Here is a 16471-nt window from a genome sequence, read left to right on the forward strand (position 1 = left end):
TGTTTTAAAAAAAAAAGTGAACAAGTTTATTCAACTCTTGCAAGGTACAGGAAAAAACGGGGACCCCAGTGTCCTACTGATTGGAGGGAAAACCACTGGTTGGCTTTATTGAAGAGATGGAGCTGGGATGTAAAGGGTCACAGCCCCTGCATTAAGGCCCTGCTGGAATAGTCTCTTTTTGGGTGCTCCAGGATTCCTACTCCTGGAATGGTATAAACAATGATTCACACCACGCTTGGCCTTCGCAGTTTACCAAGCACATTCATCACAGGTAGCAGGCTTTCAGGGAAGATCAAGTTCCAACATGTTAACAGAGATTCACGTTCAGGTCACCAGACTCGCACCTACTTTGCTGTACACCTATCATAACCAACAGAAGTTTTCTCCCCTCATCTTTTAATGATGAGTATGCCCAGAGGGGTCGGCGTGGGGCAATTCTATGTCACGGTGTTTGTCCTGTAGAAGAATACAGAGTCTATTTTGAGGTTCTTTGGTGAAAACAGTCGCTAGAAATAAGGATTATGATGTGGGGCTAGGCTGTGCGTCAAGTGCGGGAGGGAGGACGACTTCTCAGCACTTGGTCGAAGTCCAGGTCAAGCCTGGCTGTTGAGAAACGGGAAGTGCACCGGAATTTTTCAGCCCGAAGGGAATGGGGAGCTGAAGAAGACGGCAGAGGAGTGGGCTTAACGGAGGATTCTGGGAATGCAGCACCTGTGTAGGAGGGTGCTTTCCCCCGGGCGCCTCTTCCGTTTGAGTCCGGGGTGGGAGTGTCTGAGGGGCTAGGGCTTCAGACGTAGGTGAGCAGCGGGAGAGGGCGGGGCGCACCTGGGCCGGAGGGGGAGGTGCACGGGGCTGAGCCTCGCTGGGGCCGCGGCGCGCGCCAATGGGCAGCGGCTGGCAGCGCGCCCCGCGCCCGAGCCGCAGTCGCGCCCTCTCGCTGCTTGGCGAAGGCGCGCGGAGGCGAGCTCGGTGGAGAGAAGCTGCCGGGGCCGCGGCCGCGGTCTGGGCATGAGGATGGCGGTGGGCTCAGTCAAGATGCAGCCGCCGTGCGAGAGCCCGGCCCTGGCCGCGGCGGTGGCGGCGGCGGACAGCGCTCTGCGCCGCAGTCCCAGCGCCCGCGAGCCGGAGCGCGAGCAGCCGCCGGCGTCGCTGCGACCGCGGCTGAAGGACCTGCCTGCACTGCTGCGGAGCGGGCTCACGCTGCGGAGAAAGCGGAGCGCCGCCGGGGGCCGGGTGAGTGGTCCCGGCCAGAGATGGGGCACCCGCGGAGCGCACGTGGAGCCCGCGCCCACCCTCCCGGCGATTATAGGGGGCGTCTGGAAGTTAGGGAGGCGGCGGAAGGGGCTCCCTTCTGCCGGACTGCGCTGAAGAGGAGCCCGGGACGGTGGGTTTGGGGTTCCCCTCGGTGAGCGACAGCTTCCCCACCCCCAGATGCACTTGACTTAACCAAAGGCCACCTGAATTTAGGTTGCTTAACCCGGGCATCGCTGAAAGGACAGTTCGCCTCTTCTCAAATGGGAAGCTGCAGGTGTCCGGTGTCTAGCAGTCAGCCAGCCCTATCGGACAGTAAGCCTCAGGCCCTAAGAATGGGATCCCAGTTCGCAGGACGCATTCGATGTGTTTGGACGTCCCATTGCAAGCTTTGGGCATAAGGACGGGCTCTGGCCGCACACCCCTGACCCCCCCCCCCATCCTCCTACCCCCACCCCACGGCAGAGAGAGAGATCCAGGAGTTGAAAGTTCCTGGGTGATCTTCTAGTTCCTGGTTTCCAGCCTCTCCAGCACTTAGTACTCCGGACATCCCCTTGAAGAGGAGGGTGCACGCCCCCCAGGAATCTTAAATATTGACTTCCTGATGGTGTGTTCAAATATGATTACCTGTCAAGGAGTGCCCCTCATTGAGTACTAAGTGCATCTAATGACCTGAGCCGGTCAGACATGTTTGGTACAGGAGAAGTGAGAAAGCTCTACTGATTATCCTTCAGGATCTTTAAGCCACTCAGGAGGCTCCAGCAGGGTTTCTGGACACTGGACAGACTTACTCAGACTTCTAACCAGGGGAGCACCTTTGGTGGGTCCTACTCAGTTTGTAGGAATTCCTCATTATTAAGTAGTCTTCACTGAGAAGTTGCAACAGTGTACATGATTTGGGACTGTAACTTAAAACATGAAGTCTTGGTTGTCCACTTTAAAAGATCTTAGTGGAATACTTTTAGCTCTTGCATCTTGGGTTTGTGAAACTTGAGGGTTGAGGGGTATTTGTGTTGGTGTGGATTTCTTTGGGTGGGGAAGAGTCAGAAGTGGTGAAGGTCTTCCAACCTCTGGAGGCCACAGTTCCTCCTTTCCTAGGTGTCTTTTCAGAAGGATGATATTTCTGAGGATTATTTGTATGTAATGGGACATTCTTAAAGTCGGTGACCAGGAGAGTTTTTGGAACTGTCCATCAGTGACCTTAACATTTGGCATACAGGATTGCCTGCAAAGAAAGCAAGGAAATGTGTTCCCAAGACATGGTAGCTAAATAAACACAAGAACCAGAGTTATAGACTTTGCAAGAATCTAGGGAAAAGTAGGTCAAATTGTGTTCCTATTATCCTTGACAGTTACTTTTTCATGGCACAGAATTCTGAAGACATGAGGGCAGCCAGGCAATCTGCAACAAGAATTGCTGAGAGTTTCTATATAAATAGATCTGTAGCATGCATCTACATAGAGACTTCCGTTTCTTATGGGAATGATATGTGTCTTGCCAATATACATATCTACTCTTATTTTCTTAATTACTTTGAATAATATATACTTTATTAACACTTCTTTAATTTTAGTACTATGTTAGTTCTTTTGGGGGGCTTAAGTGAATGGCCATATTTTTTTCTTAATTGGGGGAAGATTGTCAAATTTTCTATTATTGGAAACCCATAATTTTCAACAATTTTTCACTCTTTTTGCTTTGAACTATGGTTGTGATGTTGAAACCTTTGCCCTCAAAGGGGTAGGAAAGAGTTTGAAAGAAATAGAAAAACAAGTGAAATGTGTACCTGTGTTAGGCAACTTGGGTTGCCATAACAAAATACCATGGGCTGGGTGGCCTAACCAACAGAAATTTATTTTCTAACAGTTCTGGAGGCTGGAAGTTGAAGACTTCAACATCAGTGTGCAGGCTGATTCAGGTTCTGGCAAGGGATCTCTTCCTGGCTTGCAGATGGCCACTTTCTTGCTATATGCTTCTGTGTCCTTTCTTTGATTACTCAGAGGGAGAGACAGCTCTCTTTTTCTCCTCTTACAAGGCCACTAACCCTATCATAAGGGCCTCACCCTCACAACTTAATTTAATTCTAAATACTTCCAAAGTTCCCATCTCCAAATGCCATCAAATTGGGGATTTGGGCTTCAACATAAGAACTTTTTTGGAGACACAAATGGAGATACAAACTTTCAGAAAGGGTTTGAAAGAAAGAGAAAAACAGATATGTTCTAGACTGGTTGGCTGGAGATTTGTTTCCAGTGCAGCTGAGTGAATTCAAGGGCCAGTTAACAGAATATTTTTACAACTGGTAAAGGAGGAACTCTGTGAATTACATAAGTAAAGTTTTTAACTCTTGTATTGACCAAGATCTGAATTTGAAATGTTTGACTTTTGTCCATGCTGCCTTGGGCTTCCACAAATTTGGACATTCTGACTTCAACTCAGTTCTTGTAGGTTGTGTTGCTCCACCCCGGTGCATTGTAGGCTGTCTCTTAACTGGGACAAAGTGAGCTGTCATTTGGTTGATAATAGCATAGTTGCTTGGTTCCTCGGGTCAGTCACTTCCAATTTTATTGAATTCACGGTCCTATTGGTTAAGACACTGCATCTCTTTAGGATAAGGGAGCCAAAGACTAAGTTTTGCTTTGTGGAGGTCCCTGTTGAGGTCACCCCTTAAGCCTCAGTGGCAAGTAAGCTTGAATTACCACTAAAACCTTTAATCTTTTTTTTTTGTTTGTTTGTTTCTTTTTTGAGTAATTGGAATTGAAGCCAGGGCTTCACACATGCTTGGCAAATGCTCTGTCACAGAGCTACATCTCCAGTTAATCATTTAAAAAATTTATATAATGGAATATATAAGAGAAGGGCATAATAAAGCCTCAAGTTTCAACAGTTATTAGCATTTACCAGTCATGTTTCATTTATTTCTCCCTTCCCTACTTTTTTTTTGTGAGAGCTGGTATATTTGAAAGCAAAATCATAAACATAGTGTCATCTCACTTACAAATCTTTCAGTTTACATCTTCAGTAAGGATATTTTAAAAGTGAAACAACAACAAAAAACTTCTGTTCCTTTTTCATACCTAAGAATTTTAACAATTCCTTAGTATAATTCCCATATTCAAATTTTCTCAAATATGTTTTTTTCTACTATTAATTGTTGGCATCAGGAATTCAATGAGGTCCTCATGTTGCATTTGTGGTTAGGCTTTTAAGCTCTATGATTATAGTCCTCACCCTTCTTTTTTCAGGCCATTGATTTGCAGGAGTGAGTGGTTGGTTTGTCTAGTGTGATGTCCCACTCTCCCAGGTGATGGTTTACTTGTGGTGTCATTTAACTTGTTCTTCTGTTCTTCACATTTCCTATAATGTGGTTCTTGATCAGAACTTAGTCTCAAAGACAAGTAAGTATCCTTCATGGGTGTTGCTGTGTAAAATCTGTTGCATCACATTGTGAGACACATAATGTCTGGATGACTCTCTTTTTGAGAAATTAAGATTGATTAGTGGGCCAGGGAAGGCAGTGCTCATGACTCAGGAGGCTGAGGCAGGAGAATTGCAGGTTGAAGGCCAACCTGAGCAATTTAGTGAGACCTTGTCTAGATAGATAGATAGGAAGGGCTTGGGGATGTAGCTCAGTGGCAGAGTGCCCCTAGGTTCAATCTCCAGTACTGGGGGCGAAGATTAAAAAAAAAAAAAGATTGATCAGTGGGTCCAATTAGTGTTTCCTTATATTTCTACCCTTTACCTAAGATTTTAGCCTCAACAGATGGTTATGGAGCATCCATATCATTATGGGGCACAAAATGGTGAGATTCTAAATCCATTCTACCTCGGCATTTATTATTGGAATTTTGTATATAAAGAACTTTTCCTCATAAAGTATTTGGATCTCTTGAAATTCAGATTATTCAGGAAAGACAGGGAAAGATTCTTTTTCCCTTTATGAATTTGCAGAGTAATGATTTGTGGCCCTAACAACTTCCAGTGATAACTAGTTAGCTTTTCTAAGTATCTTTAAGAATTTGTGGATCTTAATATATTGGTTTCAGTCCATTGTGGTAAATGTTCTTTTTGGCACTCTGTTGGTACTTGTGTCCTATATACTTTTACATGAAGCCTCAGTAGGCTTCGAGAACTATCTGGCAGGAGATATTCTAGGCTTATCTTGTATATTTCCTGCTCCAGACCCGAAGTCAGCCATTTTTCCAAGGAGCATGAATAGTTTTTTAACTGAAAAGGGTTCATTGTTCCTAATTTCTGTCTCTCTTGGTCTTAAGCCTTTACCTTAATTCATTCATTTTTCTTTTAATCCTTCTATTCAGACAATTCAAGACTGGTGTCCCCCTCCTTCCCCCAATAAAATAGCTGTTAACAACCATTCTCTCTTTCTATATATACTGCCAAAATACTGGCCTGACTTATTTTGGTCTTTGCTGCTGTGATGTTTTCAGCAGACTCTACGCCACTGTCTTCATCATCTTGAAATCTGTTTCATTTACAGCAGCCAGAGTGATTCAGGGTTGTGCCAAATTGACTTCATCACAGTCCTCTGGGTGATCGTCAGCTTTTGGATTAAACCTCAGAAAGGGTGGCTGTCTTCTACCCCTTAACCAACCTTCACTAGGCAGTGGCCCCGTAGCAGGTGCTTTTCAACTTGGAGAAACTGGGCAGAAGAGCTGGCAGCTCTCTGAATGAGACTCTCTTATTTCAAGTAAGGTCACTTTCCCTTGTGATTCCTCTCAAAGAGGAACAAAGTGACTCCTTCCTTCTGTCCAGCTGGAGTGCTATGGGTGAGACTCAATACCCTCCTCTTCCAGAAACTTGACTTTGCTGATTGAGAAATATGTACTGCCTGTTGTTATACCAGTACACTCAATTTATACTCATTTTAAACACATCTCTTTCAGGCAAAGCATCTCGTTCATTCTTTGTATGTAAATTGAATTCTATTGGTAACACATCATAGCACTTAATTATGTGCCATGCACATTCTGATACAAACTTCATTTAACTCTTACAAGCTTGTGAGTTAGATACTGATATTTGCATTCTACAGATGTGGAAACTGAAACACAGATATAACTTGCCGAAGATCACAGAGTGTGTGGGTGGGAGGAGGGAGTTTTGATTCCAGGAAGCCTTGTTCCACAGAGTCCAATCCATGCTCTGAATTGACTGTCTAGTTTTCCTCAAATGCTCCAAGGGCAAAGGTTTTATTTACTTTAAACGACCACAGCCTTATAGCACCTGCTAATATTGCCTAACCACTGTGAAGATGGTCACTGAATGCTCCTGATGCCAGACTTTAACTTTCATTCATTGGAACACAGAGAGGCTGTGACTCTCCTGTTGGGTGTGGGGCAAGAGGAATGGGGACAAACATTGTGATTAGAGGTGAATGATAACAAATGGTGTTTGTCAGCTTTTCCTCACTGTGACAAATACCTGAGAGAAACAACTTAAAGGAGCAAAGATTTATTCTGGCTCACAGTTCCAGAGGTTTCAGACCATGTTTAGCTGGTTCATTGCTTTGCATCTGAGGTAAGGCAGAACATCATAGCAAAAGGGTATTGCAGAAGAAAGCTGCTCAGTTCCTGACACCTGGTGTTGAGAGCCACAGCCAGTCGGAATGGCCCCTTGCATTTTGCCAGAAGTAATGGTTGAGAGGCGAGCCATTAAGATGATGCTGGATTGATTCAATTGTATATTAGACTTTTACACCAGTAATAGGGTGGCTCTTGCTGTCTCCAGTGCCCGCTACTTTGGAGTTCCTGTTGAGTTCTTGAGGGTTTCCAAGAGTGAATGCGTGAGCAGCCCAGTGGAGGGAATTCTGGTGGATGTGTGGTGTTCCTGGGGGCCGCGTGGGTGGCGTTCGGGAGAGTTCCTGGGGAGTGTGCGTGGGGTGCTGGTGGAGTTCAGGCAATAAAGTTTCCTGTTTGAACATATAAGTGCTTTGTGGCGGCTCTGTGATTTGTGCCCAGCCAGACTGCGGCAACCTGGGAAGCTGAGAGGTTGGTGCTGGAGGATAAGATAGAGCCCCGAGGGGCATGCCCTCAGGGACCCTACTCCCTTCAAACAGGTCCCACTTCCCACAGCCTCCACCACCTCCCAGTAGTCCATTCACTTACCAGTGGCCAATGAGGTCAGAGCTCTCATGACCCAATCATTTTTCTAGATTTCCACCTCTGAACACAGCTGTATTAAGGACTAAGCATTCAACATAAGAGTCTCTGAGGGAAACTTTATATCCACACCATAACACTAATATTTACCAAAATTAAAAATAGTGTTTGGCATATCAGCAAAAATCACCCAAGTTCACCTTGATCAAGGTCAATCCAAAAACCTTGTGAATTGGCCCAGCTTACCTATTTCTTATCTGCTCATAGTAGCCTGTGAGAAGATAAGTGTCATTAAAGGATACCTGCATCTGCCAGGGAAGGTAGTCAGATCAGATACAAGAAACACTTGATGAACTTAGAAACGTTGGCATTGCCACCTCTGATAGCTGACCAACTACCAGTTTGAACCTGGGTGCCATAAAGGTGTTAACCACAGCTATACAGAAGGTCATTCCTCTGTTTCTGAGGAGGATTTGTTCTAGGACTTCCTATGGATCCCATCTTCACAGATGCTCAAGTCCCTTATATAAAATGGTATTCTATTTGCATGTAACCTACATATATCCCATGTACTTTAAATCTTCTTTATATTACTTATGACAACTAATGCAGTGTTGAGGCTAGGTGAATGGTTGTTTTACTGTATTGAGTCTATACATGTTTTTTTTTTTCCTTCCAAGTATTTTTGATTCGTGGTTGGTTGAATTTGCAGATGCAAGATATAGAGGGCTGGCTGTAAAATTCTATAGATATCACCTCTAAGTATTTGGGAAGAAGGAAAGCAAACTGTAGATTTATTTATTCTCTTTTACTTTCATTGAATTCTAGCAAAGGAATTCAGTGACAAGTTAATACTTCATTTTTAAAAATGTTTTCCCTATCCCCCAACCCCAACAGACTTTGGGTACAAGATTAGATGGGAGGAAAAGAGCATGGTATAACTGGGAGACTGGGTTGGACGCCCATTGCCACCGCTCTGTCTTGCAAAAGTTATTCCCTGAGCCTCTGGTTCTTCCTCTATAATGAGATACACCTCAGGCCAGCTTTTCCAAGAATAGAGACAATGTAGATAAGTGTTAGGTACATTGGAGCTTCAATTTTTCCTTCCCTGTCCAGATGCTTATTCTAGGAAATAAGCATATTTATGGAAATCTAGGCATAGTTTGCTTTTTACTTTTGTATGCAATGTCAAATTCCATTTTTTAAAAAAAGTGATTTTCTAATACATACTGCATATTTTAGGTGGTGTCTAACAAAATAGGCTGAGTTTCAGACTTGTACTGTCTTTTAAATTGGCTTGGCAGTAATTCATAACTTGGGTAGCTAAAAATAGATGGAAAGGTGGGAGCTAAGTCACTGGTGATGACTTGGAGTACTTGTGATTTTTTTTCAAATTCCTGACTCAATATTGCATAACAACCCTGGTTAGGAATACTGGTAATTCCAATGATGATATGTGTTTTGGAAGTAGTTTGTAAGAAGTTGTGAGATTTTATGTGAACTCAAAATGATTCAACTTACCAGTTTAACTTTTTGTGGCCCATATTGCTATATTCAATCATTCATAAATGGGTGTGGAGAGGAGAAAGTCCACAGGTACTATTGTGGCAGGTCTTTATCAGATTCAAACCTCCATAATCTCCTAAAAGGAAGAATCATTTTCACTTATGAGGGAATTATGATATGGAGAGGTTGAGAACACTGCTGTGGCCACCCAGGAAAGAGTGGGAATGGAGCCCAGGAAGGCCTGACTCCAGAAACCATGGCCTTTCCCCGGTACCACACTAAGGCTCCGACATCATAGTAACATGTAGTATATTGAAACAATGGATGCACAGAACATTTCAAGTCTCAGTGTAAAACACGATTCATTTTCTTTCCAGTGTCTGCAGTGGTAGCTTCTAGGACCAGCACTAATTTCCTATAGGTATTGGCAGCTGTTTGAGCTGGGCAGCTGTCAGTCATCTCCCAGCCATACCAGCCATCCTGCAAGAGGCTCGAAGGTTGGGGACAACTCATCACAGGGCCACTTATTTTCAGCTCCATATTATATTATCTACTTAGAGAGTTATAAAGCAAGCAAGCTGCTTTTCTGGCCTATATGAAAAACCAGAAGAAGAAGAATAATGAGTTTCTTGTGACCCAGGATTTATGTTTCTGATGGTAACATGCTTGACATTTAAGAAAATTGAAGCTGGGTGCAGTGGTCTGTGCTTATACTTCCAGCTACCAGAAAGCCTGAGGCAGGAGGATCTCTTCAGCTCAGGAGTTGGAGAAAAACAACAGAGTGAGAACTTGTCTCAAAGGAAAAAAGAAAAAGAGGAAGTCAGAGTTTGTGTACCTGTCAAAGTCACTGAACTCATTTACAATTAAATGAAATAATTTAGAATATTCTAATATTTTTAATGAGTTTAGACTTTGGTTTATTTACCTTTTAATGTGGTATGATTATCTGAGGTGAATGGATCTATTTTTTTTACTCTAGACATTTTTAGGAGTCAGGAGTTGGCACTGCAGAAACACACACGCAGACATAATTTTGCTTCTCATTTCAGGTGGCTCGTGGGTGTTCTAAAGCCTGGACCACACAGACACCCTAGTTTAAAAATCTTCCCTCTCCTGCCTTCTAAAGAGCAAGACTATGATTATATAATTATTTTACCGTTTGTCTAAACTTACTGTAATATTTTGACACAAGAAGTAATTCAGTCATAAATATTTTATTGAATTAAAATATTTTATCAGTTTGTTGGGTTGGAAAATGTTCACCTCTGAATGTAGCAAATGTTTCAGTAAGCCCTGGTAGTTGGTAGTAATGATGATAATAGCTATTGTTGTTTAATAAGTCCTTATATAACATTTATCCTGTTGGGTCATTCAGAGTACCTTAAGAACAGTAACTCCATCCTAGTAACACAGCCTCATGTGACAGATTGTCTCATTGCACAGAGAGGCTAAGTAAGTTGCCTAAGATCACCAAGGAAGCAGAGGATCTAAAATATGAACCCAGGAAGTCTAGCTTTAATCTATCTACAGTCTTTTGTATCCCCTCTCTAAATAATTAATGTATTTTCTTGACTATATTCTCTTTTTTTCCTTCATTTTAACACTTTGGAAATTGGGCTGCATCTTAGAGTGGATGTGTTCATTTAAAGAAGTACTATTCTCCCCTGTAAAGCTATTATTAAATTGATGGTATGTCTTAAAATTATTGGTGCCTTAGAATAAAAGAAGTATAGTAAGCCATGTTTTCATTTGTTAAAATTTAGCTGTGTAATTTATAGAAATATCAAAATTTTAAATGATGCATTCAAACAAATCCCTATTAATTTGTGGAAGTATGAAAAATGCAAATTAAGACTCTATTAACAATTTATATGAACATTGATATTGCTTAGGTAATGACTTCGATGTCAGGAGAGATTAAATTTAAATGTTTACTATAAAAGGCAGAAGAGCTGTAGAGTAATGTTGAAGGTGGAAGAAACCAAACTCAAATTGTGAGGTTAAAGTGTGTGTGTGCGATTTATTATTGGTTTCTTCACAGGGTGTGTGTGTGTGTGTGTGTGTGTGTGTGTGTGTGTTTTAAAGTAAAATTTAACTTCGACTTCCCAATAAATTTCACAAAATGGACAATACATTTAGACTTGCCTTTGAGTCACCGTAATTTGTGTGGGGTGAGTAGGCAGATCTTCCCTTCTGTGACTCAGTTAATCCTTTTTGTATTTTATCTGCTTTGTTCATGAGACATTCCTGCTTGTAAAATGCTTTCCTTTTCATGTTGCACCATTTGTGTTGTCTGTAGAGAAAACATAATTCAGGATTCCTCATTAGGCAAAACAAGTCTTGACTAAAGTTGAGGAGTCCTGAAAACCAGGGTTTTTGCATTGTAGCTAGTTATCTTCCTGTATTTTTTCCCCCTAACTGGTCTAGCAACTTACACTGCAGCCCCATTGGTTGTTTTCTCTGGTTGAATTTGACCTTGTCAAATCATTTGCCTGTAGCTGTTATGGGCCGAACATGCAAATACTTGTGATTGCCCAACACTTGTGCCTTTGGTGCTGACTGTAAATTTGTTTTACTCTTCTGTTGCTATTGAGGGAAGTGAGCAGCTTATCTCTTCTGCTTACCCTACCTCTCCACATGTTGACTACAGTGAGCAAACACTGCAAATACTTTACTCATCATAGTGTGCTGTGGATTTATACATAACTATGAAATCTTTTGTACTCTCTCTTATTTTTTTCATTAGAGAAGAGAAAGTGTGATGAAAACTTTTGGAGATCAGGAGAAGTCTGATGCCTATTTCAATCCGTTAAAATACTATTTATCTGTAGTACAGTAGAGAGAATATTTCTCTGTAAGTTTGTCAATTAATGGGTGTGTGACTCAGAGTAAGTCAAGCAAACTAAGTCTCTTGTTTCTAAGATGGAATATTTATATTCTATCATGAAAATCAATAGTGAGGTAGGATATCCATTTTTATTTTTTGCAACAAGCCTCTTCTGACCATTGTCAGAGTGGTGTTCTTTCTACATTGAGATGTCTACTCAATCTGCAGAGCACTTTGGTCACATCTTAGACAATATTCACTACATCACTTTAGTTGGGGAAGAAGGTAATGCCCTATCAGAGGGAGTATTCGAAGATGCAAGAGAAATCTGATTAAATCAAGACCTGTCACATCAAAAACATGAAAAGAACATATCTCTAAATCTGTTTTTAGAAAGTTAAATCATTTAGTCATAAACTGAATTCTGGGAGAAGTGTCAGAAGAGAACTTGGTGCCAGTCCCTCATTGTGGCTGTCAGAGACCTTCCCAGGTAGTTTCTTTCATTTTGGAGAAGATGCTTGTTGCTCTTTCTTGTCATCAGTAAGTTACTTCTTAGCCTCAAGTTAGCATCAGTATTTTCTTTCCTCTACTACTTCAAGTTTATCACATATTTTGAAACAGCACCTGTTGAAACATTCAAATTTCCCCATGGTTTTTGGCACATAACTCCTTAAGGAAAAAAAAAAATGCCTCCTAGACCTATTCTGGTCTACTTCGATATCTTAAATGAGGTTAACTTTAAAATCCTCAGCAAATTCAACTAATCAGCCATTGGGTATTCCCTCTGCTGTTGTTTATATAATACTTTCATTTACAAAGTGCTTTCACACACATTCTTAATTCTCTGTGTTCATAACTCTGGAATAAGGTAGGTATTTTTTTCTTTTGTGGATTCAGAGGCAAGTAACTGAGCTTTCCTGATTGCCTCTGCATCCTGTTCACCTGTGCAGTCAACATCTGTGAAGCAGAGGCGGTTTCCACCTAGTTACATAGAGGATGCTCAGTAGGGCTCTCTGATCACACAGCCAGCTGTCAGGATGGTGTTGTGTCGTAACTTTGTAGCAGAAAGACAAGATGCCTTAAGTGGACAACCTGGAAATTTAATTTGTACTCTTCTCATCCAGTAGAAGGTAGCATTTTTGATTCTGAAAAATTTGAACAGTTTCTGAGGGAGAAGATTGCAATAAATTATTGTTTTTAAACAATTAAAAAAAAAACACACGATGAGCATTTGGAACATAGAGGACTTGTGGCCACAGTCCTGATCACTCTGTCCATCCCATGCAGTCTCTTCTCATCTCTGTTCTAGTGTACACCTTGGAGGCTGCCCTCTGTGGACTTTGATCCCTGGGATTCCCTCTTCCTCTAGCTTTGGTCTGGGTGTAGTCAGCGGGAGCCAGGAGGAGAGAGGTCCTTCTCCTTACTGGGGTGTGGGTGGTGACAGTGAGCAGCTATTACAGCAGTTCCCACTGGGCAGTTCCTTCGGCCGTCTTCAGCCTCCTGTGGAGCTCCATCTCCCTGTTTCTCTGGCCTCCACCTGTTAAATGTTTTATAAGCTGTGAAAGTCCCCATGTTCTGTAGCATGTCCCAGTGGTATGTGAACTTTGCCCACACATCTCTGATAGGCTCTTTTCTGAGAGAACTTTTGGCCGATACAGGAGCCCAGGTAAGAGCAGTGATGGAGAATGTGATGGTGGACTGTGTAGCTGGGATGTGAAGAAGCTAAGGAATGGAGTGGGCATTGGGCGTGGTCAAGGTAAGGAAGCAGCCTGATACCTGAAGTTCATGTGGAAGATGGGGGAGAGTCAAGGAAGGGCCTGTCCTTGAAAGTGATGCTAAGACCCAGGGAGGGTCCTGAGAGGTCTCTGGACCTCTGGTCAGAAGCTGGTTGTGTTAGGACATGACCTGAGCTCCATTCCTATGTCATTCCTATGCAGAGCCTTGGAAGAGTAGTGTTCAGAATCAGAGAAGCAGTTCATGAGGGATCTGCGTGCCTTTGCATGGTCTCTTTTTCTGCCCCTGCCTTTTTCTCAGGCACCTAAGCATTGCCAGCTTGTACACAGGAGTTCTAAAACCTTGATGTGGTACTTTGATCTTGCTAATTTTTGTCACAGTATATTGAGCATGTTCTGAAATGCCTGCCAAAACTGTATTCACAAGGTAACAAACAGTTGAATAGAATAATTACACCTTTGGATCCTTTGCCCATGGGTGCTGGTGATGGGTGTGTCAGTGAGATAAAAAACATACTTCATGATTTTGGTACTCAACCAAATCATCTCCTATACTAATCTTGCCATGAAGCAGAATCACAGTTAGCAATTTTATATGTCTATGAGTTCCTTTTAGATTGAAATGTCAGGCCAGGTTGAAACTACTTCCCAGCTTTTGTGAGTAATATTAGGATAGTAAAGGCTGGATACTTCATTTTAACAAATGGAACATTTGAAGACAAACACATTTTCTGTTGTTAACAGTTTTTTTTTTTTTAATAAGAGTTCTCTAAGAGGAAAAATCAACTCTGGAACGTTTTTCTCCCTCTTTCTGGGTTTTTGTATGTGTATGTATCAGCATGGATGTGTGTGTGAGGGAGTCCACGGTGTGACTTAACACATTTGAGACAAATCACGATGAATCACGTTATCCAGGCTTAAAGCATGTGGATCCTTTGGTGCTGCTTCATTTTCCCTTCTTTCTGGTCATTTCTCCAGTCAAGCTGGATGGCTGGGTACCCAGAGAAGACAAGCTACCGGTACATAGAGGGGCCCAGAGGTGCCGGGAACTAGGTAGAGCCTTATCTAGATAAAGTCTTCCTCGAAGTGGCCGTGCTTGAGCATCACCTGTTAGCAGGGAAGAGGAGAATGGTGGGAGAGTCCGTATCCTACTTGGGGTATGGAGAGGAGCTCTGTGTGGAGAAAGGTGGTAGTGGGCTTCTGGCCATGCAGGCTGCCTATTCCTGTCTCAGACCTGGGTAAGAATGGTTCTTGCTAATCTAGCTTGTTTTCACCTCTAGTCTAGAGTGAAAATTGTCCCTAGCCCCCTACCTGGGAGGGAAGCCTTTTCTGATCTTAGCGTCTCCTGCTCTGGGTTCAGTCCTGAGAAATCTCTGGTGAAGCTTTCTCCTGGCGTTTGAGGATTCACCTCCTTACTCACTTCCCTTGGGTGAGCCCCTCTTCACTCTGGGTTTGGTTTCTTTTGGCTTTGCCATTCCTGTCGTCCTGTTCTCCCTGAAGGCCTTTCTGGAGGGCTGTTCTCCCATGCCTCTTCTCTGAATCAGCATACCCTATTGTTGCACTCATTGTTTAACAGCACGGCCCTTCCATTTCTTCACTCTTGTGTTTGTCAGTTTACCTGGCCCTGGCCGAGGTCTCTGTTTCATGGGCAACAAGGAGCTAGATGCCTGTCGCAGGAGTTTGGATCCCTGGCGGCCACTTTTGCATATTAAGACTCTCACAGAAGCCCTCTCCCAACCCAACCTCTTTCTTAAAATTTTCCAAGACTATTTAACTTCTCAAATCCCCATGAAGCGGAACTGCTACAGGGGCTTGAGGAACCACTGTCTAACTGTTGTGCATTAGGGAATCGAATGCTGTGCACTGACTGCTAATTAGCATTATATTTTCAAACCTACTTGTTTTAAACAGAGACTTCTGCCTTGGATAAAGGATATACACACAGGAAGATATTGCTCCAGTGAGAAGTAAGATTGTGAAATTCAAAACCAGTTTCATTTCTTAATGACTGTAATAAGCATTGGTTTTTCTATTTAAGCAATTAGCTTTGGGAATTCCAGGCTAACCCTAAGACCAAGTAAAGTGGACTAATGTTTTTGTTAATTGTTCTTTCACTGAAGAGAGCATACTGTGATGTAGCACCTGTCTGTCACAGACTACCCTGCTGTCTGCTGCAGCCACCTTTTCTGATATCCTTTCTTTCTTCTAAAGTCTCTTTTGGGCACCTACTATCTAATAGTCTAGGTTTTGCTGCAGTGAGACAAAAAATCTTTGTAGCTGAACATAACAAAAAAATTTATTTCTTATTTACAAAGAGAAAGCTTTGCATGGGAGTGCTATCCAGGGTAGTTCTCCTCCAGGTGTGAGCTCTGCTTCTATCTTATGACAATTCTATGTCCACATTTTTTTTCATAGTGACTGCAGGATGTGAAAAAAGAGTAGAGAATTGCACAGAGGCTTTAAAATGCTCTGCCTGAAATTGCTTCTGTTCATATTTCATTGGTCAAAGCCAGTCACGTGGCCTCGCTCAGTTAAGACACTGGGAGCATCATCCTTCCCAGACCCTTGAAGAAAACAAGCACAGGTGTTAGTGACATCTACCTTGGTCATTAGGTGCTGAGAATATAGAAATGAATAAAGGCCTGACCCTGGTCCTCAGAAATTCAAAGTGGGTGAGGCGAACATGTTGATAGTAACAAGTAATTTTTACAACGTTGCATAAATTACAAAAATACGTGGTGCAGTGGCTACTGTGATAGAACCAAAATACCCCAGGAGCACAAAGGTGTAGAATCTACCTCCCTGTGCTTGGGGACAAGAGGAAAAGCTCAGTGTGGAGGTGACATCAGAAGTGAGGTTGGTCTGTTTACCAGGTTCAGCTCAATGCTGCCTTGGTGAGGGTGTTATCTGACTTGTTTTATATGTCACATAGCATCTAAACCAATAATTTGTGACATAGTTCTAAGAAATAGGCTTACCTGTTCTTCGAGACCTCAAGAAAGAAATGAGAGCAAACAGACCTGCTGGTTCAAAT

The 16471-nt window shown here is 42.5% G+C and overlaps 1 protein-coding gene across 2 annotated transcripts in view; it reads left to right on the forward strand.

The window, feature by feature from the left end:
• The first annotated feature begins 918 nt into the window (after positions 1–918).
• The window catches only part of RAPGEF5 (Rap guanine nucleotide exchange factor 5), a 236705-nt gene continuing 221152 nt past the window's right edge, over positions 919–16471 (forward strand). For both annotated transcript variants that reach the window (XM_081285924.1, XM_081285925.1), the window contains exon 1: positions 919–1233. In XM_081285924.1, the coding sequence (XP_081142050.1) occupies positions 1009–1233 (225 nt within the window). In that variant the 5' untranslated portion in view covers positions 919–1008. The remainder of the gene's footprint in view (positions 1234–16471) is intronic.

Source organism: Spermophilus citellus (assembly GCF_964194105.1).
Source record: "Spermophilus citellus genome assembly, chromosome: 3".
In the NCBI taxonomy this organism is placed as follows: domain Eukaryota; kingdom Metazoa; phylum Chordata; class Mammalia; order Rodentia; family Sciuridae; genus Spermophilus; species Spermophilus citellus.